The 20,205-nt window shown below is 37.7% G+C and overlaps 1 protein-coding gene across 5 annotated transcripts in view; it reads left to right on the forward strand.

Annotated features, from left to right (window-relative positions):
- The window catches only part of UTRN (utrophin), a 391,420-nt gene that overhangs the window by 364,914 nt on the left and 6,301 nt on the right, over positions 1 to 20,205 (forward strand). For all 5 annotated transcript variants that reach the window (XM_074580341.1, XM_074580342.1, XM_074580339.1 and 2 more), the window contains 7 exons: positions 295 to 333; positions 577 to 642; positions 3,541 to 3,606; positions 11,534 to 11,692; positions 12,045 to 12,288; positions 18,150 to 18,258; positions 19,774 to 19,860. In XM_074580341.1, the coding sequence (XP_074436442.1) occupies positions 295 to 333; positions 577 to 642; positions 3,541 to 3,606; positions 11,534 to 11,692; positions 12,045 to 12,288; positions 18,150 to 18,258; positions 19,774 to 19,860 (770 nt within the window). The remainder of the gene's footprint in view (positions 1 to 294; positions 334 to 576; positions 643 to 3,540; positions 3,607 to 11,533; positions 11,693 to 12,044; positions 12,289 to 18,149; positions 18,259 to 19,773; positions 19,861 to 20,205) is intronic.

A 20,205-nucleotide genomic window follows, 5' to 3' on the forward strand; every position in this document is an offset into this window, starting at 1 on the left:
TGCAGTTCAATCAATAACACTGATTTGGTATTTTTTTTTTAAATCGATTTTTATTTAACAAAATGAAGTATGTAAGTCAGTCTCATGTCTCTCCATGATACACAGCAGTATCTGTTGCTGTCTCTTTACTACATCAATTGTTGCCAATTCAAATAATCTGGGTGGGTTGCTGGTTAAAATATTTTGTGTTTCTCCAGCTTTCTCTTGCTTAAATGGCACTGAAGTTTTTGTTTCATAGTTTTTCTTTCTTTCTTTCTCTCTTTTTTTCTTGTTTGTTTTTTGTCTTCCTTACAGTCCTATCACTCTCATCAGTATGTGGCCAGAGCAATATGAGTGAGTATGCAGAACCCCTTTGTCTGGAAAGCTTAGTGTACTGGTTCTTTTCCTTTGGCTCAGTTGCTGCTAATCTGATGTGCATGAGCTATAGGGCATGGCTGACCCAAAGCAATAACCCCCTCAGCAATATTGTGAATTTATTTGTCATCGGTCTAACTTACTTTAAAAATAACGTTGTCTGTATCATGAATTGCTTTAGACACCATTCTTTTTTTTATTTTATTTTTTTTTTTAAACTAGTCCTTCCCAGTCTCCACAGCTGTTTCATGATGACACACACTCCAGGATAGAGCAGTATGCTACTAGGTAAGAGATGCACAGTTTCTCACTGGTACACTGCATTTTGTGATTGATTCCTGCCGATTTTAATATACTCTACTGGCTGGACATTATTTATTAAAAAGATTCTCTGTACTCAGAAGTAAGTCAAATGTTTTTAAATCATCAGCTTCTGAATACAGTCGTATTAAATGTAAAGTAGAGGCATTAAATCCGCTGTCTGTCATACAGAATAGAAACTGTTGCAGAATTACTATGAATTATTTCTAAAATGTGCTGCTTTCCTTTTCTTTCTTCATTTTTAGCCTTTGGAAATAAACTGAACTTGTTTGGTATATAATTTTTCCTTGTAGGGTTTTAGACACAGGTTTTCATTTTCTTCTGTAATAGGTTGACACTATCCATTACCATTGACTTTTAGCAGAGCGTAGAATAATTCCAAATGTTTCATGTTCTGTCTTTTATGGGGTCACCCTAGTCCTTTAATGAGAAAATGTTTATTCTGCCAAGTCCATCTAAGTGCATCTGTGTTTTGTTGAACTCTTTTCTGTACATTCAGAGCTGGTGATGGTTAAGCGCTAACCAGAGGCACCCTCTCAAAAACAAGTAACAACACCAAACTTTTAGGCAACAAAGAAATTGATTCATACTACTATGGGAACTGGCTTAATTTTGCTTTTGGTGTTTTTATTGTTGTATCTGATCTCCACAATTAATAAACAATGGTAACTTTTTCAGCTTTTTGAATAAAAATTCAGAGCTCATGTTTAAGGTAACTGAATTCTTACTTACGGGCACCAGGAGAAAGCTACAGAACAGTTTGTTAAATACCCAGGATACCCAACAGATGATCTTTGCAGCAGCAGGGGAAAAATGGGGTGGAAACTAACCCTGAAGGGCTACCTACTGTCAGCCTCCACATTTTTCTTTCTTTTCCTTTTTTTTTTCTTTTTTTCTCTTTCCCAACAATCAGTATTTTCATCCTTCGTAAGCAGCATAGTACATTGTCAAACATGTAAATCATTTAAATCACCCAGCATTTCTTTGAATCTATAACTTAGGCCGTGCTGTAATCAGTTAAAACCCATGGATGGGACTACAAACTAGACAAGAGAGCAAAAAACCTAGACTTCTCTAGAAAGATGTGAGAATTTTCTGTCTCCCTATGTCCTTTCTTCAGCCTGTGGTGCCAGAATGCTGTGGCTTTCTGTGCCCAGACGAATCACAAACTCTGGATCCGCATTAAGGATCAAGGGAGATGGCAGGTGTGATACCTGTTTTCCCTCTGCTCCCCCTCGGCTCTCACCAGCTCTGCTCTGGATTAGACTTGCTGAAGGTGGACGAAGGTGGACCATGTATCTCTTGCAGGATACAAAGCTAAACCAGTACCTGCTCTGCGCAGAAGTTGGTTAACAAAACCTCAAACTTAAAAAATACTAATTACTGTATAAGTCAACTATCTAAAGCTATTCAAGATGATTTTTCCCTCTAGTAATAAAATCTAAAAATTAAGACATTACTCCATCTGTATCTTTCATACAATTTTTATTATTGTGTGCTTTCTGGTTGGATCTGTTGTTATGCATATTTCCCATATAAACTAGTAAATATTTTTTGTTGTCTTGATCTTTTCAGTTAAGCTTCTTTCAATAAATATTACCAGGGCTTCCTTAATAAGACTGTGCCCAGCAAAGCCAGTATATTAGGGCTTAAAACCTTTATTGTCACTGATTGAAAAGCGTTCAACTCCCAGTTTTCTCTTAACAAAGTCGCCTACCTGCAATCAAGTACCGTCTCCCCATTCTGATGTGCTGTGTCACTTCTGAGTTGCTTCTGATTCCCTTTCTCAGCTTTCAGTTTGTATCCCGCTACTCACCATGAGCTAGGTACGTTTAGATGCCCCGGAGCGGAGATGATCTGAATGTCTCTAGTCACTCAGGAGCTTGTCCCTCCCTTCAGGGGAGGTGTTGGAGCACAATGTCCCAGCCCAGCCATGGTGGGACGAGGCAATCACAGACAACTTCATCCTGTGTGTGCTTTTGTTTATCCTTCTTCAACCCTGAGGATTATTAACAAACATACAGATGGGCAAGCTTGCTCCATGCTAAAAGAAGACATCAGAGCTCCAATTTCTTTAGGGCCTTGCCCACTCCTTTTAACAAGAAGTTTAAAGATGTCTGTAATTATGCATAACACACTTGCAAAAATATATATGAAATTAAGATACTTTAAGAGTAAAGGAAATATCTGTATTTGGTGCACTTCAGTGTATGTGCACAGCATTGAGCGTTCCTAGATTTTTGCATATGTGTCTTAAGATATCTTTCCTAGAAAATTGAATAGACAGAAAATTTCTGCTGTGATTTTAGAGCGGTATGGCCTTACATGTAAAGTATAATGATCCAGTCCTTTTAGATTAATTCCTTCCAAATGAGAACCACAGGCCATGACTCCCTGTAATTACACTGGTTTTCGTGTTGTTTTCCAGGACTTGTCTGTCCACAGTGTGATGTTATTTGCCAAGCATAATTTCATGTGTTGCATGTGCTATATTTAAAAAGTATTCATCCTCTTTTGTTAGTCCAGCTTTATAAAATTCAAAAAGAAAACCATCTGTGAAAACATCTCTTTAACTAATTTTACCAAGAGAGTTGTGGTGGTGCGAATGATAATTATACTAGAGATAGAAAATATACTTGTTCTTTGTTGCTTGGCAAGTAGAATTAGTTAATCACAGCACACGTTTCTCATAAAAGTCCTCTGGACTATAGGTTTCTGTCACAAAATCTAGGAGTTTATTCCTATTTATGTGTACCAAGATTGCCATATCTGAGCTGTTTCTAAGTAGAATTGATCTTCACAGTTGCCTCTGTTTAAGTTGTGCAGCACGTTCTCTGACAGTCATGGTCTTTCCCTGCCTTTCAGGCTCGCACAGATGGAAAGGACCAATGGCTCCTTCCTCACGGACAGTAGCTCCACCACAGGAAGCGTGTAAGTAACTCATACTCATTAAGGCTGCCAGGAACTTCGGTTTTAGCTGCGTGGTATAATCCTCATAAGTTGTAATGCAGAATTTAGTCCCAGGTAAAGTGGCTAAAGTATGACATTAAGGATGCCTGCATAAATTCCTTTATTCCAAGCACCAGTTGTAGAAACTGGTGATGTTCATTTGATGATGTAAGGGAACTCTACATTTGTCAGCTATTCTGCTTTAAAAGTGAGGATATTTCATACGACTGGAAGAAAGTCACAGCTCTGTAGGTTCTAGTCTGTTAGTTCTTTTCTGCTTTTATCAGATTAGAAAAGAAATCCTTCTATGTCGAAGTTGACAATGGAGTGGGTTGATAGCTTTTGCTAACTCCCAGGACAATTTTCTCATTGAAAAAAAAAAAAAAAATCTAAATCATCGATATTGAAAGTTCTGCAGAGCAAGAACAGTGTTGCTACTTCTTGCTTAGATTTCAGTTTGGTGGCAGACGATCCATCTGTTTGTACTTGGGGGTATAAACACAGCCCCACGTTAATTTTATCAATGCCATTTTCCTTTTCAAATTATGTGTCACTTCTATTGTGAAAGCTTTCATTAAAATGCATTGCTGAACCCGGAAAGCATAGAACCCCTTAAACTACTGATGAATTAAATATGATTTTTCTCAATGTAAAAATACATGAATATTTTAACCTCACTGTATCATCAGTTCTATTCATTAAATTAGTGTAGTAGGACTCCACTTCTTTTAAGTTATTAATGGATGTCATCAGCTTTTTTACAGAGGAAACAGAAGTTGTTCTTACTCAGCTTTAGTCGGGAAATGCTGTTGTTCTCAATAACTTTAATTTACTGTTTTAAAATCTAATCATGAAATTATTCTACCTATGAACATACTAAAAATTTGAGATTTAAAATATTTTCCTTCAGAGAAGCATTTGTGATCACCTTAAAATGCTTCCTGTTTCCTGCTAAATTAACTCTACTTTACATAACTAATAAAGCTGTTTTCGTATGTAACTGTTTTCACGTGTTCCTGTCATTGTTCAGCTCACCAGTGACAGAAGCACAGCCGAACTATTTCCTTTTGAGTTCCCTTAAAAGAAAAAGACAACAAACCAAACATACTGCCACTTGGCAGGGAAAGCTGAAAACTTGAAAACAGCTAAATGCTCACACACTTGGTAGAGTTGTTCATTTTTCAATTAATGAGTCTACTTATATACAAAGACCAAACAACCCTCCATCCCAATGGTAAAAGGGCATGTAAACACTTCGTTTCTACTGGCAAATTGGCTTCTGATTTTAATGTAATTTCCCTGTTCGCCTATAAAAATCACCTTTATTTTAAGAAAAAGAACGAACACTGTGAACTTCTGTACCAACATGAGACAGGGACTTCTGAATTTAGCTCTTAGTCCTGTTGTCAAAAGGGGACTGCTACGCAAGCAAAATATGCACAGATTTAGAGGCCAGGGAGGACAAGAAAGTAACTTTTGTACCTAATGGCATCTTCTCTTTCATTTGCAGATAATAATGCTTGCTTTCATTAAGGTACATGCCAAAGTACTCACAAAATTGTGGCTAAAGTTTGGAGTTAAACTATGGCAGGTTTCTAACAGCTAAGAAGTTAGGATCCCAGTTTGGTTCATAAGTCGCCTACAGGTGGAACACTGGGAGTTTAGGATTATAGTTCAGCTCTGTTCTTAATGGTAAATGCAGTTTGACTTAGAAATGAGCACGGTGTAATCATTCTTTAGAGACTGAATTTGAACGAGCAATTTGAAATTTAGATGCGCATTTTTTCAGCTCAGATGCCCCTGCTGTAAACCTGTCTGAGCAAAATCTCATTTTCTTATGGTATACTTTTGAACCTTTAGGAGATGATCTCTGGTTTGGAATTCAAATTATCTGCTTCTCATAATTGGAGTTCTGTTCTGTGATCTTATTTTCATCGGTCCTCAAGAGTCCTTCAGTTTACTGTGAACCTATAAGAGAGGCATAGTTGCATTTAATATTGGAAAGTTACTGCTTTGGTCTTCTTGGCTTAACAAGTTCATCAACAATCGGTTTAACACTCTTTATGCTCAAAAGAGTATGTGTAAGAAGTGTTCTACATTTGAATGACAATGAGAGAACTTCTACCGTCAGTTAAACGCCATGAGTTTTTTTGCAGGAACGTTCTGTAATATGCCACTGGGTTAAGAAAACATTCTTCAAAGAAATTTCTTGGGTTTTAATAAGCCTGTTGTCTTGAACGTAATTATGAATTCTTCTATCTCCATAACTAAGCTTTTCTAACCCTCCCCTCCGCTAAGGGTATGTGAATTCCATTAAAAAACACATTTTCATCAATTGGAAAAATATTCGTAGATAGCTAAAAAAAAAGTCATAGTGTTTACTGTAGGATGTCCAGCTTCTTAGCAAACATTCTAATGCTCTCATGCATGAGTTTTCTGATATAAATACGTTGAATAAAAGTGTTTTTCCTTCATATCATCTTCTCCATACATTAGGGAGTTCTAAATGTTTAGGCTAAACTGTTGTGATTGATTTTCTTTGGCTTTAATTCATGCAAAAACATCTATATCTTAAAAGCAGACTGGCCTCTTCACAAGTGAAGATGAGCATAAGTAAAAAATGAAGACTCTGCCACAAAGAATGATAAATAGTGTCCCTAACAGAAAGCTGTGCCTCACAATGTGACAGATCATGGTGTGACAGAACGAAAAGACAAAAAACTTTGTTGGGAAAATAGGACAAGAATGTAACCCTCTGATTCCTGTAATGTACAAACTATCCTATCTAGCCCATACTGAATTTAAGTGTACTGGACATAGTATAAATAATTTCTGTATAAATGTTAAACAGCTGTTTTCTGGGTAATGCCTTTACTACCAGTCATCTTCATGTCTGCAGCACCATTGATGCCATTTCACACTCAACTGTAGGCAGAGTTGGAACAGATATGAAATTTTATTTGTTAGGGGCCGTCCACTCAGGTGCAGGAGTAGGAAGAAGCAGTGAAGGCCAGTGGAACTTATAGCTGGCACTGCCACTCAAAGACAAACTGGAGCCCCAGCCTGTAGTACCTGAATACTTTGACATGATGTAAGTGGTTAAAAGGCATGTTGTCATATGAGAAATTACTTCCACATGATGATAAAATTAGGAAAAGAACAAGTAAGTTAAAGACAAAGCATTTTGCAGGACCTTCTTAACCTTATTCCAATATTTCTCATAGCATCAGTAGGTCAAGGTAAAATCTATTTGAACTAGAATGCACGGTGCTTAGTATAAGAGCCACAGGAAAAATGAAAGAAGGATCACAAATACCCACATCATACTATCTGAAATGTAATTTAACAATCAGTTTTCTTAATCAGATAAAATAATATACTGATGAAAAGTGACTGTCAGGAAATCTGAATTTTTCTTTCCACAGCATAGTCTTGATGCAAGGGCAGTTATATGAGACATTATTTGCCTCTTGCTTTATCCATGCATAATGCATGTTTTGGAATAGACCTCTTGAAAATATATATCCACAAGGAGAATAGGATATTTCAAAGGCCATTTTCCCGGGGCTTCCTCGTCTGGATGTTCGTTTCCTTTGAGACATACTTCTTTCAAGCTTGACCTCCTGGGATGTCATTTGTACTGCTTTCTACTATGGTGAAACGCTGAAAAGGAACTGCAGTCTCTGCTGTGAAGGACTTTGTGTACTTCTAGCTTTTTCTCAAAGCACGCAGGGTCTTCAGGAGAATAACCACCAAGAAAGGATGACAAATTTATTTTGATGTTGTGCTTTTATTTTGGTTGCTGATTGCCATCCCCAAACAATTCTGCAGAAGAGAGTCCCAGATTCTCAAAATTAAAGTGTTTGAGTGCCGCAGAGCGCGTGTCACTCCCTTACGTTGTAGGGGATTGTGAAGCCCTGCCCTGGGACCCCCTAATGAATCTGTCTTTCTTACAGTCATGAGGTTTGCTGGTGCAGATTCAAGGTTCAGGTTTTTTGAACCACAAATTTTGCAAGACAGACCAGAGGTAGAACACATGGTAAAACTAGACTTTTCCTTCAGAAGACATCTTTTATCAGGCACTTCCTCCAGCATGTGAAAAAGCCTGCTGTCAGCTACAAGGTGTGATCCCTGAAAACACATCGGTCAATATTCACAGTCTGTCCTGTGCAGACTCTGAACCAGCGAGAGAGGAGGGAAATGAAATTTCCTCTGGACGGAATAACTGGGAGTCCAAACTATAAAATGATCTGGAATCCTTATTGAACCATTTGTATTTAGCTGTGTCGATTCTCACTTACTGGACCACAATACAGACAAAAGTATCTAAGCGTTTACTCGGTAAGCTCTTTCTTTCATTGGTTTCTAAGTTTCATTAAAAAATGAGGTTACACCTAATGTAAAATCTTGACAGAGTTTTCAGATTTAGTAAAGTCAAATAAGTATAATAAATCCAGCTTTACAGAGCCCTATTTAAAAAAAGAATCCATTTCAGGTGACCTGCATGGTTGTTCATAAAATAATTCATCATCTTAAAATGTAGACAGCAGCTTTTTGATGGCTAATTAAAATAACCAGACTAAACTACTTGATCACGTGAATCTTTCCTGACAACATCAACACCCTTGCAGAAAAGAAGGCTGTATGTGTAGTCCCATTGTATCATTTCAATTAATATCTAAACAGGGTTTTGAAACCTGGATGATGAAGCTGTGTTCTCTCTCTAGTCTGCTTTAACACTCTGTTTCTGTGCCCCCTGAAGATGTGACTTTGAATCCCCAGCACTTCCTGGCTTAGTGCAGCCGTTTCGGTCACAGTGGGGGAATTCTGCACGTTTTCCAGGGCTGTAGAAGCAGACTTGCAAGGCCCAAAAGGTGTTACATCACTTTACCAAAAATTTTGTTATAAGGGGTGGGTTTGTCTTTTGGGTTTTTTTTAATCAAGATGGTTAAAGTGTGGAGAAGTACCACAAGGTTTTTGTTATTGCAATAAGACCTGATCCAAACTTCATTAACTGCACTAGCATTTGCTTTAGTTTTACCTAGACAAATACAAAATAAGAAAAGAAGTTATGGTGGGTTTCCCTGAGATCACTCAAGCCGTGGAGAAGATAAACCAGTTAGAGGCTTTTTTTCTATAGGTAAGGGGGGGGAGGCGGGGGGGAGGAGCACTGTTCTGTTTCTTTTTCAGGCAACACTGTCAGGTAACCCCTTTATTTTTGAGGGACTTAAATTCACACGCAACTCCAATTATATTTTTAATTATATAGCTGTATTGAGTGAAAAATTCATTACATTTATTCGTTTGCATGGGAAGATCAATATTGTCATTTCTTCTCATGAATATAGTACTGAGTACTGCCAAGACAGATTAGAAATGAGTGAATGTATATTAATTCCGTTAAACTTTTGACTCTTTTTTAAAAGCAGAACTCACTAATTAGGTTCCTTTTTCAATTGTAAACTTTTTGCAAACCAGTAGTTAATGACAAGGGATAAGATGAAGGAAAGTGATACGCAACGAGAGCTCTGTGGAAGGATGTCTTCATACCTGACCGTTTTTAACCTTTATATCATAAATGAACTTATGTGGAATAGAATGTCATGAACTTTTAAAGTGGATAGAACTGTCACAGGCTAAAATTTTTTTGTTGTCGTTGTTTCATTTGGGTTTTTTTACATATAGTGTTACTTGCGCATTTGTTTGATTGTAATGGTCTGGATTTTCAAATCTCATTGACGAGTCAGATAGTGGAAGGGCACGGGATAGCTTTGGATAGATAGGGAATAGTTATCCTTGAGAAGAAATAGTTCCGTGTTCTTCTACCACGGGATTAGTCTTCAGTAAAAAGGGTGTCTTAAGGAGTACTACAAAGAACCAAATCACTTTGCTGCATGATGGAAGTGCTTTTCTGACAGAGAGACACCAGAAATCAGTTTTTATTAAATCTGTGGTTATTTTGCCTTGCTCCTAATACTGGTGATGCTTTTAAATGGGTATTGATGTATGGAGCTACCAAAAAATCTTGGTTCAGCAGGATAAAATAGGGTCTTCCATTACACAAACAGTATGTTTGCAGCTCTCATTTGTTCCTGTCACACACATTTGCTCCCTTTACCCCAAGAGCTTGAATTTATTTCTGAGAAAAACCCCAATCCATGTGCATGGCCTGTAAAACTCCTGGTGTGTTTTACTTGTACATTTGTTTGTTTATAGATTATTTGTCACCACAGAAATAACGGCTGTTTCTTCCAGGGTATACATTTCTAAATAACTGGGTTTACTATTCATTCAAATTAGACTGTACACTTGGATCTTTTGTGATGGAAGATGTTAAATTGACTGACAGGAAATTTTAAAAAGCCTCTTGAAAAGCTCCATTACACATTTACTTGGAAAATGAATACTTTGCGTATCATGAACTTCCTATTCTTTGTATGTGCTTTCAAAGGCAGTCCGTGAGGATGCATTTCCTTATGTCAGACCACAGTCGGTTAATAGCAGAATTCATAGATCCCTCTTTCCAACAGTTGTAGGGAAAAGGGCAACACAAGAAATATTTTTAATATGAAGAAGTCTCCTTTCTAAATGTTATCTGAATATGCGTATGTATACTGCTCATGTGTTTTTTCTCTTGTTGACGATGCTTTAACTGTAGAAGATGTTGAGGATAAAGTTTGTAGGGACAGTACTGTAAGGCACACAGTAACTTGGCAGTGCTATGTTAACGGTTGGACTTGATGATCTCAAAGGTCTCTTCCAACCAGAACAATTCTATGATTCTATGCAGTCTCTGGTTGTAGTCAAGCAAAGAAGAGACTTTAAGGAGGGTTTTCTTCAGCATTCATACTGCTGCAGCAATTTCTCTCTTAAAAACATGAATAGTATATGTTTTTCTGCTGCTGATTTATCCTTCTTGAGTAAGCAAGCAAACTGTTTTTAGGACATGGTACCCTTCACTTTCTGTTCATCTGACTCCTTACGGAGAAAAGCCAGAAACTGGGGAGGAAAGGCACACCTAATAAAAAAGGGAACTCATTTGGACATTATAACATAATTGAAAGTGTCAGGACTTCAGCATCTCCTTACCAAAAGGTATTTTCTATGTGAGTCAGGAAGAGGACAGTGTTAGAGTTTATTTCTGTCCCTGAATCTGCTTGAGGAGGAGGAGATCTGCTACCCTTGAGTTTCAAGGTATCGCATGTGTACATTAAAATGGGACTAAAACCCTGGAAATAATAATGCTAATTCAAAACCTATAGCATTATTTTTGCAGCATTGTCAGTCCGTTTGTGCAGTGCACAGTGTTAGCTAGATACTTGATGAGTCATTACTCTCGGACTTTTTGAAGAATTCTGTGGGGATTTTTTCTCTCTAATTTTATCAGGTAAATCGAGCGCACCAAAATTATCTTCTAAAGAATATTAAAAATGCCACCTATTTATGATAAAAAAAAAGGAACTATCTGATAGCATTTTTGGTCTTATTTATTTTTAAGGTGTTTCAAATCAGTCATTTTTGGTTTATATTATCTCAGGTTCTTGTTTTCACTATGTCTTTTCAAACCACCAGCAGCACTTGTTCTTTATGCATACATTAAAGTAAACCGGTCTTTTACACTACTACAGATCAGTTTTCCTTTTCTTGTGCATTGTATGTTTATATGGGGTTTTTTGCAGTATATTTTTTAGAAACAACTGATAAAATTTTTAATACCATTTGCTGAGACACGTATCTGACAGTTATATAATAGATTCTTGCAGGCTTATTTTCTGCTCTCTTAGTCCTTTTTCATAAATAAACAAACAAAACCCTTTGGCTTGACAAAGATGTTTGCTCACGTAGTTTACGTGAGCTCAGATGTTTTACTGACGGCTCTGTCTTTATCTGTGTTGTTTTATTGCTGTAGAGAGGATGAGCACGCCCTTATCCAGCAGTACTGCCAGACGCTGGGAGGAGAGTCGCCTGTGAGTCAGCCGCAGAGTCCTGCTCAGATACTCAAGTCAGTGGAAAAGGAAGAGCGAGGAGAGTTGGAGCGCATCATTGCTGACCTCGAGGAAGAGCAAAGGTCTCATAATCGTCCTACCTGGTGTCCAAAATGTCACCTCATTGTTGTTTGGGCCATGCACTATGTATAGTTGTTGGAGATGAGAAGAGGTAGATCGAGGCATGTTTCATGCACAGCCTGACCCTGTTAGGTAGAAGAGGGCGGGTCTGTGATAAAATACCTCAGTTTCACCTCTATCTTATTGCTTTATGTTTTATGTTTTCTTTCCCATAAACCACAAGTCAAGGCATTGTCTTTGTATGAGCTACTTGTGTTCTATAGTTGGAGGTGATAATAACATCGTTTGATCTAAGCACTTTTTTAATTTTAATTTGCTTAAGTCATCATTACCCTCCTGTTTTCAATATACCAGGAATCTGCAAATAGAATATGAGCAACTAAAGGAGCAACATCTTCGGAGAGGAATAAACCCTCTTGCATCACCTCCTGACTCCGTCGTGTCACCTCAGCATGCTTCTGAAGATGCTGAGCTCATTGCTGAAGCTAAACTCCTGAGGCAACATAAAGGTCGCCTGGAAGCAAGGATGCAAATATTGGAAGATCACAATAAACAATTGGAGTCTCAGCTTCACCGGCTACGGCAGCTACTTGAGCAGGTAGATGCACACTGATGTCTTTCCCCGGTATTGTTTCTGCATGATGGATTTCTTGGTGGAACAAACGTGTTGGAATTTTACTGCAGATATTTTCACCGCCCTAGTTTGGTCTGTTGCACTCAGTCATTTCCAGGAAGACGTTTTTCCCTACCCTCTAGTATAAGTCACGGTGAAAGTCAAATAAAGTCAAATGAGCACAAGATTATTACAAGTGCTCGAGTGATCATGGTAACTTGTGAAACATTGAGAATACCACAGACAAGTGCAATAGTTTTTCATGAATTAAAAAGCAGAGGGAATAACATATATACGCTATTCCAGGTAGTGGTGCCAGTCATGCCCTGTATTTGACTTCAGTTTTCCAATCTTTCCTTAAATAATTCATTTATTTGTTGTCACGGTTAGTCACTGAAGCCTTTCTTAGCATGACAAAGACAGATTGCCAAAGATACATGTAAATTGCAAAGGAACAGTTTATTCCAGTGAAAGTCCAGTTCCTCTTGAGTAGCATATTTAGGCCAATAAGCTACAGCAAAATGGTCTGCGCACAAGTAACGCTGAAGGCAAGAGCCTTTTAGCAAATGTCGGTAGCTAAGAGCTTGTAGGGTTTCTTTGTTGGGGAAAAACTGCTGATTGCTTCTGAAGTCAGCATATGCAGATCTAGATTATAAAAACAGCAGCAGCAACACCTAGAAGGTGTTGTTAGAGATGTTAGTTTGTACTGTATCATGTGTGGAAGCTTGAATGATTAAGAGAAATTTGTATAAATGTTTCCTCCTAACTGGTACATTTGGGTCAGAGTCCACTGAGGCAAATGATTTCTGCCTTCCCTGAGCCAGGTGACTGGCCATATGTAGTAAAGGATTTAACTAAGCCAGGAAACAGACCACAGAAACCAGGTATCAAAATTACATAAGTTCCTGCTGTAGATGATATTCCCATGACAGTGATAAAGATTATTTTTTGTTTGTTTCACTGGCTTTGTCATTTTTCTAGGCGGTTTTGGCTGAATAGCAATAAGATGCATCTGTTCCAATGGCTTCCCTACCCCTCTAGCAGAGTATTTTTGTTGTTGTTATTCCAGCATCTTTAATCAGTATTTGAGTAGCTTAAATATTTAACAGGGAAGATAACAACTGATGCAACTGTTCACAATCATTCATGACGTTAAGTATCTTGAGAACTGTGGCCAATACTAGGTGTTTCAGAGGAGGGTTTAAAATCTGCAAAGAAACAGCCGTAGAATAGAAACACAGAAGTTCTGCCAAACCCACAGTCACTTTCAGCTTAGTGCTTAAAGCAGGAACATGTTCAGCCTTTAAAACTTTCTTTTTTTCTAATGTAGCTGTGGATAACCTTATAATGTTGTTATCTTTTCAGTATCCTTATAACATTCTTAGTAAGACCTTTAGGGTAATACACGTGTGTTGTGATAAAGTGGGTGGGGGGAGGGGCAGTGGTTTCTTCTTTTCAGCTCCGCCTTTGGATTTTTGTGGGCGTCCTGCAACTTGTGCTTTCTGATAGAGTAGGGTAGAAGAGTTGACTTTTTTCAATATGTCGGATCATTTACACCTTATTAACTATATACTGTTGCTCTTTTGCTCCCTGTCCAAAATCCCCTCTGGGGGAGTCGTGCTGTGCTGCTGATAGTTCCAAGTGCTGTTCCCAAAGCGGTTCCTGTTTCTCCTCTGCCTTCTAGTAGAGGGCCTGGTAAAAGGTCAATTCTATGAGAAGGTCTGCATTATTGCTTTTATAATATACCTGTGACTTTTCGATGTGCCTTTCTATATGCATCCTTACGTTATTTAGGAGGCTTTTTTTGACCTGCCACTAAGCAGATTTTTTGTGGGCTGTCCCCAGGGATGCTGAAGCTACTCCCCTGAAGGGGATTTGGAAATTGTAAATAATTCACGTTTTTAGTATACATGCTTTGGAACTTCTTTATTTTGACATTAATACAATCATGAAGCAGCACTGAATCCCAGTAATGCCCCCTTAACTTTCTGAAAAAATGACCACTCTTCAGCATGTTTGTTTCTCTGTCAGTCTATGAAATTCTTTACCTTTTTCACTGCTTGAGAAAGGACTTTATCAGAAGCCAGCTGAAGATCTGAGTATATTTATTTGTTTATTTTGCTTTTATTGGCTGTCACAATTATTTTTAGTGTCTATAAGGTATACCTTTTCTCATTAATGAGATGGATGATTTGGGTGGAAGAGTCTCGTAAGTCCCAATGTCAAAACACATAACAACTCTGTAATACCAGTAATAATAATTACTGGTATTAAAGGACACAACTGGTTTACAGCAATTTCTTTGCTGTGGCTGGCATTTCATGCCATCTCTGTTTCTCTCTCCTGTCAAGTCTCTCCATTTCTCTTCTCCACTCAGCCTCTTGACTGTTGTTTGGGTTAATAACTTGCCAGTGAATCTAAAATACTGGGATTTTTCTTTAAAAGATATGGAATGAGTCTATCTACGTGCAGATATTTGGGTAGAGAATTAACAAAACTTCAAAACTTTCCTGTACTAACTGTTTAATCCAGATGAGAGCATTCTAAGACATTCTGTCGGGATCGCTTTTACCAGAAATATGCATGTGTCCTCACCACACATTTGCCTACTTCAGGTCACAGTTCTGAGGTTACCATACTATTTTTATTTTAGCAAGCCCAAAGGATTGGTGGCTGTCACACGATGTTGTCATTTTTGTCTGCCTGATTGATTATAGTGCCAAAGAAGAAGGTGAAACAGAACTGGCCTGTGACAAGTTTGATACCAGCACGTTAATCAAGTAAAGAAAAAATAAAGAACCCGTTTTCACTTTTCTTTCTTCAGTCCTTTTAGATACTGCATGTGCAAAGTAGAAGTAAGACCTATTATGAAGGGCATTTAAAGCCTGTTTGGATTTTTCTCTGCTTGTCTGAGCTACTGAATAGAGGTTTCATATTGAATTTGATATTGAAGTTAATGGGAGCTAAAATCATCTGTCAATGGCTATAGGATTCACTCTAAGACAGAGTAAATAGGGACTGCAGCTCCCTCTTCAACTGAAAGCAGAGGAGATTTATCAAAAGAGCAGAAGAGACTTTCTTTCTTTTGTGGCTGGGAGAATAAGTCTGGAACAAGAAGAAACATCTGTAATAGATGTGGAAAGGGAATTGGCCTTTTTGAGGTTCTCTGTGATTCAGAGGTTGGGGGGGTGGGGGGGCATTTTGTTTTGTTTTTTTTTACCAAAAGCAACAGAAGCCAAGGACAGAACAGGTGTTTTATCTATCCATTAAGCCACAGAACACGTCAGGCCATTCTTTGGGAAAGACACCAGCCAGAGGCACAGTGAAATAAGGCACTGTAGATCAAAATTGGTTAAAATAAATACCTCTCCTAGAAATGCATTAAAAACTGAGGTAGTAAAGAAAGAAACCTCAAGTTCAGAGTTTTCTGGAGAAGAACCCGTCTGTCCCTTTCTATCATTATTTGATTTTACATAAAAATAAGTTTGAAAGCTTGCAGAAACTGGAATTGGAAACTTCCTCCTCATCCCTATACAGTCATGCTTGGTCTCTCTGCTTTTATTTATTCCGGAAGAAGAAGGCGGCATATAGTAACATCTAGGCTATTTTCTCATGGTTTCTGGCTTAAGAGTCGTCTGCTGGGTTGTTACAAATCAGAAGGCATTAACTTCATGATGCCTGAAGGGGGTTGATGATGGAAATGATCAGATTTTGTAGATGTTACGCAACCGGGGTCAAGTAGAACATGATTTTCTACAGTTTTTTCTCAGGTTCTCTCCCAGTAAAACTGTTAAATCATGTAAATACATGAAGCTATATCCTCAACTATTTTGCATTTAAGATTTTTCAGTATCTGATTATTATATTAAAGCATTTATACCATTACTAGAACTCTTCCCTTTCTGCTCCAAATCACACTTTTCATTTGCTTAACTGATTTGTCCTGATTTTGGAAGAAGAGGGTTTGGGTTGCTTTGGCTTTTCTTGTTATTGCGGTCACTGGAACCATGTAGTGTAACATTTATTTGTGTATTTAAATGAAAATGAAGTCATCTGCAATTGTCCTCTGATTAGAAGGGGATGTGTTTTGGGGGGGTTTGTTTTTATGTTGGTTTGTTGTTTTTCTTTAAATCCAACTGCAGTATTTCATTCTGACCACTGCAGCAATATATGTTACATCAGCGTAAAGTATTCTGTTTTGTTTCCTTTCAGTTTATCCACTGTTAGAGTCTCCGTGTTCTGCAGGGTTTTTTTGTCACTTGCAGTAGCACTCCTAAGCGATACTAAATAACCTTCACTACTAACTCATCATTTAAGTTTGTAGGCATCTCCTTTCTATCCAATTAATCTTGACTTTACAATGCCTGACTATCCTTGATCTAGCTTATGTGTTGCTGCACTGCAGTTGTGTATCATGTCTGGCACCGATCTTCTTTCCTCAGTCACCCTCAGCCATCTCTGCACCATTTGTCCACAGTTACTGCTTGAAGAGGGACAGAGATCCAGTCCGGGTGCAAGTTTGCATTTTGGATTATGCAAATTCTCTCTGTCTATCTGTCTGTGGAGTGGGCAAGCAGCCACTCCACCGCTGGAGGTGGCCTTGTTGTTCTGTACTGAAGTAACTCGTAACCCTTGGAGAATTTGCTTCATCTCTTTACCATTACAGCTCTAACCTCTTCTTGAACAGAGGTTCCTGGCTATACAGAATTACCTGGAGTTAGTTATTCCAGGCTTGGCTTATTTAAAATCACCACGCTCATTTTACCTAGATCCCATAGCTGGGTTGAAGCCTGATACTGAATAGCAAATTGCTTAACTACTTGATAAACATTCACTGTTCGTAGGAGTGTCTTGATGGTAAAATCCTTGGCTGGCTTGAAAACATTTCAGTTTCTGTTTGTCTTCTATATGCAGAGCATTATTTCATGATTTATTCTTTTAGTCAAATCTGGAAGTTGCTATTGGCATGCTGAAAGAGATGAGATTTGGAGGAGGAAAAAAGATTTGCTGAGTGCTCAAGGAGACATTTCCTTCTATTTCTCGCCACTGTGTATGGAAGAAAAAGTATCTTTCATTGTTCAGCAATCTTCAGTTTTGTTGAAGATTGTTTTTTTAAAATAGAAGTTGCAGCAAAAAATTGAATGTTGCACTTAAGACTGTGAGCTGCAAAGGAGAAAACTTGTGCATAAATTAACTGCCATTCTGTATATTACCTCATTGCATCAAGTCTTATAGATGTTCTAGGTACTTGTTCAGTCTCAGTTTCAAAAAGATCTTAAAAGTAATTATATTTTTATAAATCTGCTTTTGACAGATTTACTCAAATAATCTGCTCTTTAAGCTGTTTGGAAGTAATTTGATGATTTGAAATTAAAAAGGTAAATGACAGGGGCAACCATTTCATGTAAGATTCTGTAACTGCTTCAGTTAGTATAGTATATATAGTATATATACTATAGTATACTATATATACTATAGTATAAATTCTGCTTCAGGTGCTTCTGGTTTTTTAAGAACAATCACTTCTGGAGTTCAAAAACTGTATTACTACTCTCTTCCTCCAAGGATTTCTTACAAGACAGAAGGAAAAGAGGAAAAAAAATAATTCATCAACTGGAGTCTCATGAGAATTACACTTAAGTCTAAATTTTCTTTTAACAGGTTGTTGGTTTGGTTTTTTTCCCCCCTAACGGTTGTATAGACCTAAGACAACTTTCAATAGTTTGGCGAGCAAACACGAAAGAGCGCATTCAAAAGGAAAGGAGCAGGAAGACTGCATAAAAGCCCACAATTAAATTCTGTGGATACAATTTATCTAAATTTGGGTATTATTGTCTTTAATGTAGCCTGAGTCGGACTCCCGGGTTAATGGCGCCTCCCCCTGTGCTTCGCCTCAGCACTCTGCCCTCGGCTACCCGCTCGAGCAAGACACAAGCTCGCAGTTTCATCAGACAGGTAAGCGTTTTGATCATATAATGTGCTACGTGGGTCTATAGGTGACTACTGAATAGGTTTGTTGGCATCTTTCTGAAAAGAATTATAAATATAAAGGAACAAAGCTTTGTGATGCTACTGGGAGCAAGACTTACTGCAGCTGAAGCTGTTGCTTCCCCACACTTGCAAACGGCTGCGGTATCACAAGAATCCATGTGACTCTGAATTATGGATTTCTGTCAATAGACTCCTTGATCCCATCCATTTTTAGCAAGTAAATTTACTGGGCAAATCCATCCTTACTGAAGGGGGAGCAAGATTTCACTGGACTGAAATGGCCAACAGCTGTTTGTCCTATAGTACATCCATGCACCCAAGTAGTCTGTCAGATACAGGAACAGATGTCCAAAACACGTAATCGAAGTTTCCTGATGGCTGCTTTAAAAATTCTTCTGTGTCCTCTGCTTATCCTGGTATTTTGATGACCCCACCCCTGAAAGACTTCACATCTTTAGAAGTTACTGAGTATTTAAGTGTTCAGCCTCTGCACATGAGGGGATTTCTCTCTTGAAAGATTATTTTAAATTCTCCAATAGCAGAACTCATTCATTCCACTGGGAATTAGCAGAAATAACTACAGACCATTGAATGTTCAAAATTAGGGGAAAAAATAAAAGATTTTTCTCAAATTATCGTAAGTGCAATTTCCTCCCTGTTTTGTTTTCAAGCCTCGTGTTATAGAATAAAAAAATATTTTATTTCTGCGGAAAACAGGAAAAATATTCCCTTGCATACTGAAAAGTTATCATTCAGCATTGACATGTGGGTTTGCTTTAATTTATCTGGAAAAACGTGGAATGTCTTCAAGTCTGATTTAAGGCAATGGTAGATTTATGAGAGATGCTAATAACACTGCCAGGAACAGAGCCAGTTGTATTCCCTAACCATTCCCTTGCCTTAATTTTAAGCAGCATTTAAAAAAATAAAAAGATGAGGAGGATTTTAACACTAGTCAAATTGCTGATGCATATTGAATAAAGACCATCTAAAAGATAAACTTTTTTTTTTTTTCTGAAAATAATGGTGTATTCACTCTGGAAGTTACGTGACAAATCATCTGAAAATGGAACAGAATATTAATTGATCAGCTACCAAGCATAATTCCTTCATCGTGTAAACCTTTTATTTATTTTAACTGTAAATTCTTATATGCTGCTCCTTGTTGGCAGTTTCATCTAGTTTAAATCTTGGGTGCAATGGTTGAACTTTAATGGAAGAGAAATGAGTTCTGCTGCAAATCAATAATGTAACTTTCACCTCCTCTCCCAAGGCCGGCAATTATCAATGACAGTTCCTGCACATTAAGTTACAAAGGCTTTAGGTAGTGGTTTCCCTTGAAATATAAAGGCGTATTTAACTGGAAGGTTGGATGAGAATGCCTTTCAGAATGTTGTTGTCGTCTTTTTTTTTTTTTTTTTTTTTTTTTTAACCTCTTGTTACTAAATTCATTGCTCTCTTTTGTTGTCATATCTGCAGATGACCTGTTAGTTCCACCTCACGATACCAGCACAGATCTAACAGATGTTATGGAGCAAATCAACAGTACATTTCCAGCTTGCTGCTGTAAGTGTAACAAAATAAGTCTCTGAGAATAGTATTGAATTTGAGCTGGTCTTTTGAAGAAAAAAAAGTCATTCTTGTGGTATTGACTAGGAAAAAAAATCTCTCTGATGAGATTTCTTGTCAAGATATGCAAGCTACATAATTCTGTTCTTTAAAGTTGCTCAATATACACTATTTGTGAAGGGAAATAAACAAATATTCTCATGTTTTAAACAGAAGTGATTCCCTGTAAGAAAAGCCTATAGCCCCATATGGAATTCTCATTTTGTGTCCACGTAAGGCAAAAGAGACCTAGAATCCCATTTGACGCTGATGTAAACCCTATGTAGAACTTCACTGAATGTA

Source organism: Larus michahellis, chromosome 3 (genome assembly GCF_964199755.1).
Source record: "Larus michahellis chromosome 3, bLarMic1.1, whole genome shotgun sequence".
NCBI lineage: Eukaryota > Metazoa > Chordata > Aves > Charadriiformes > Laridae > Larus > Larus michahellis.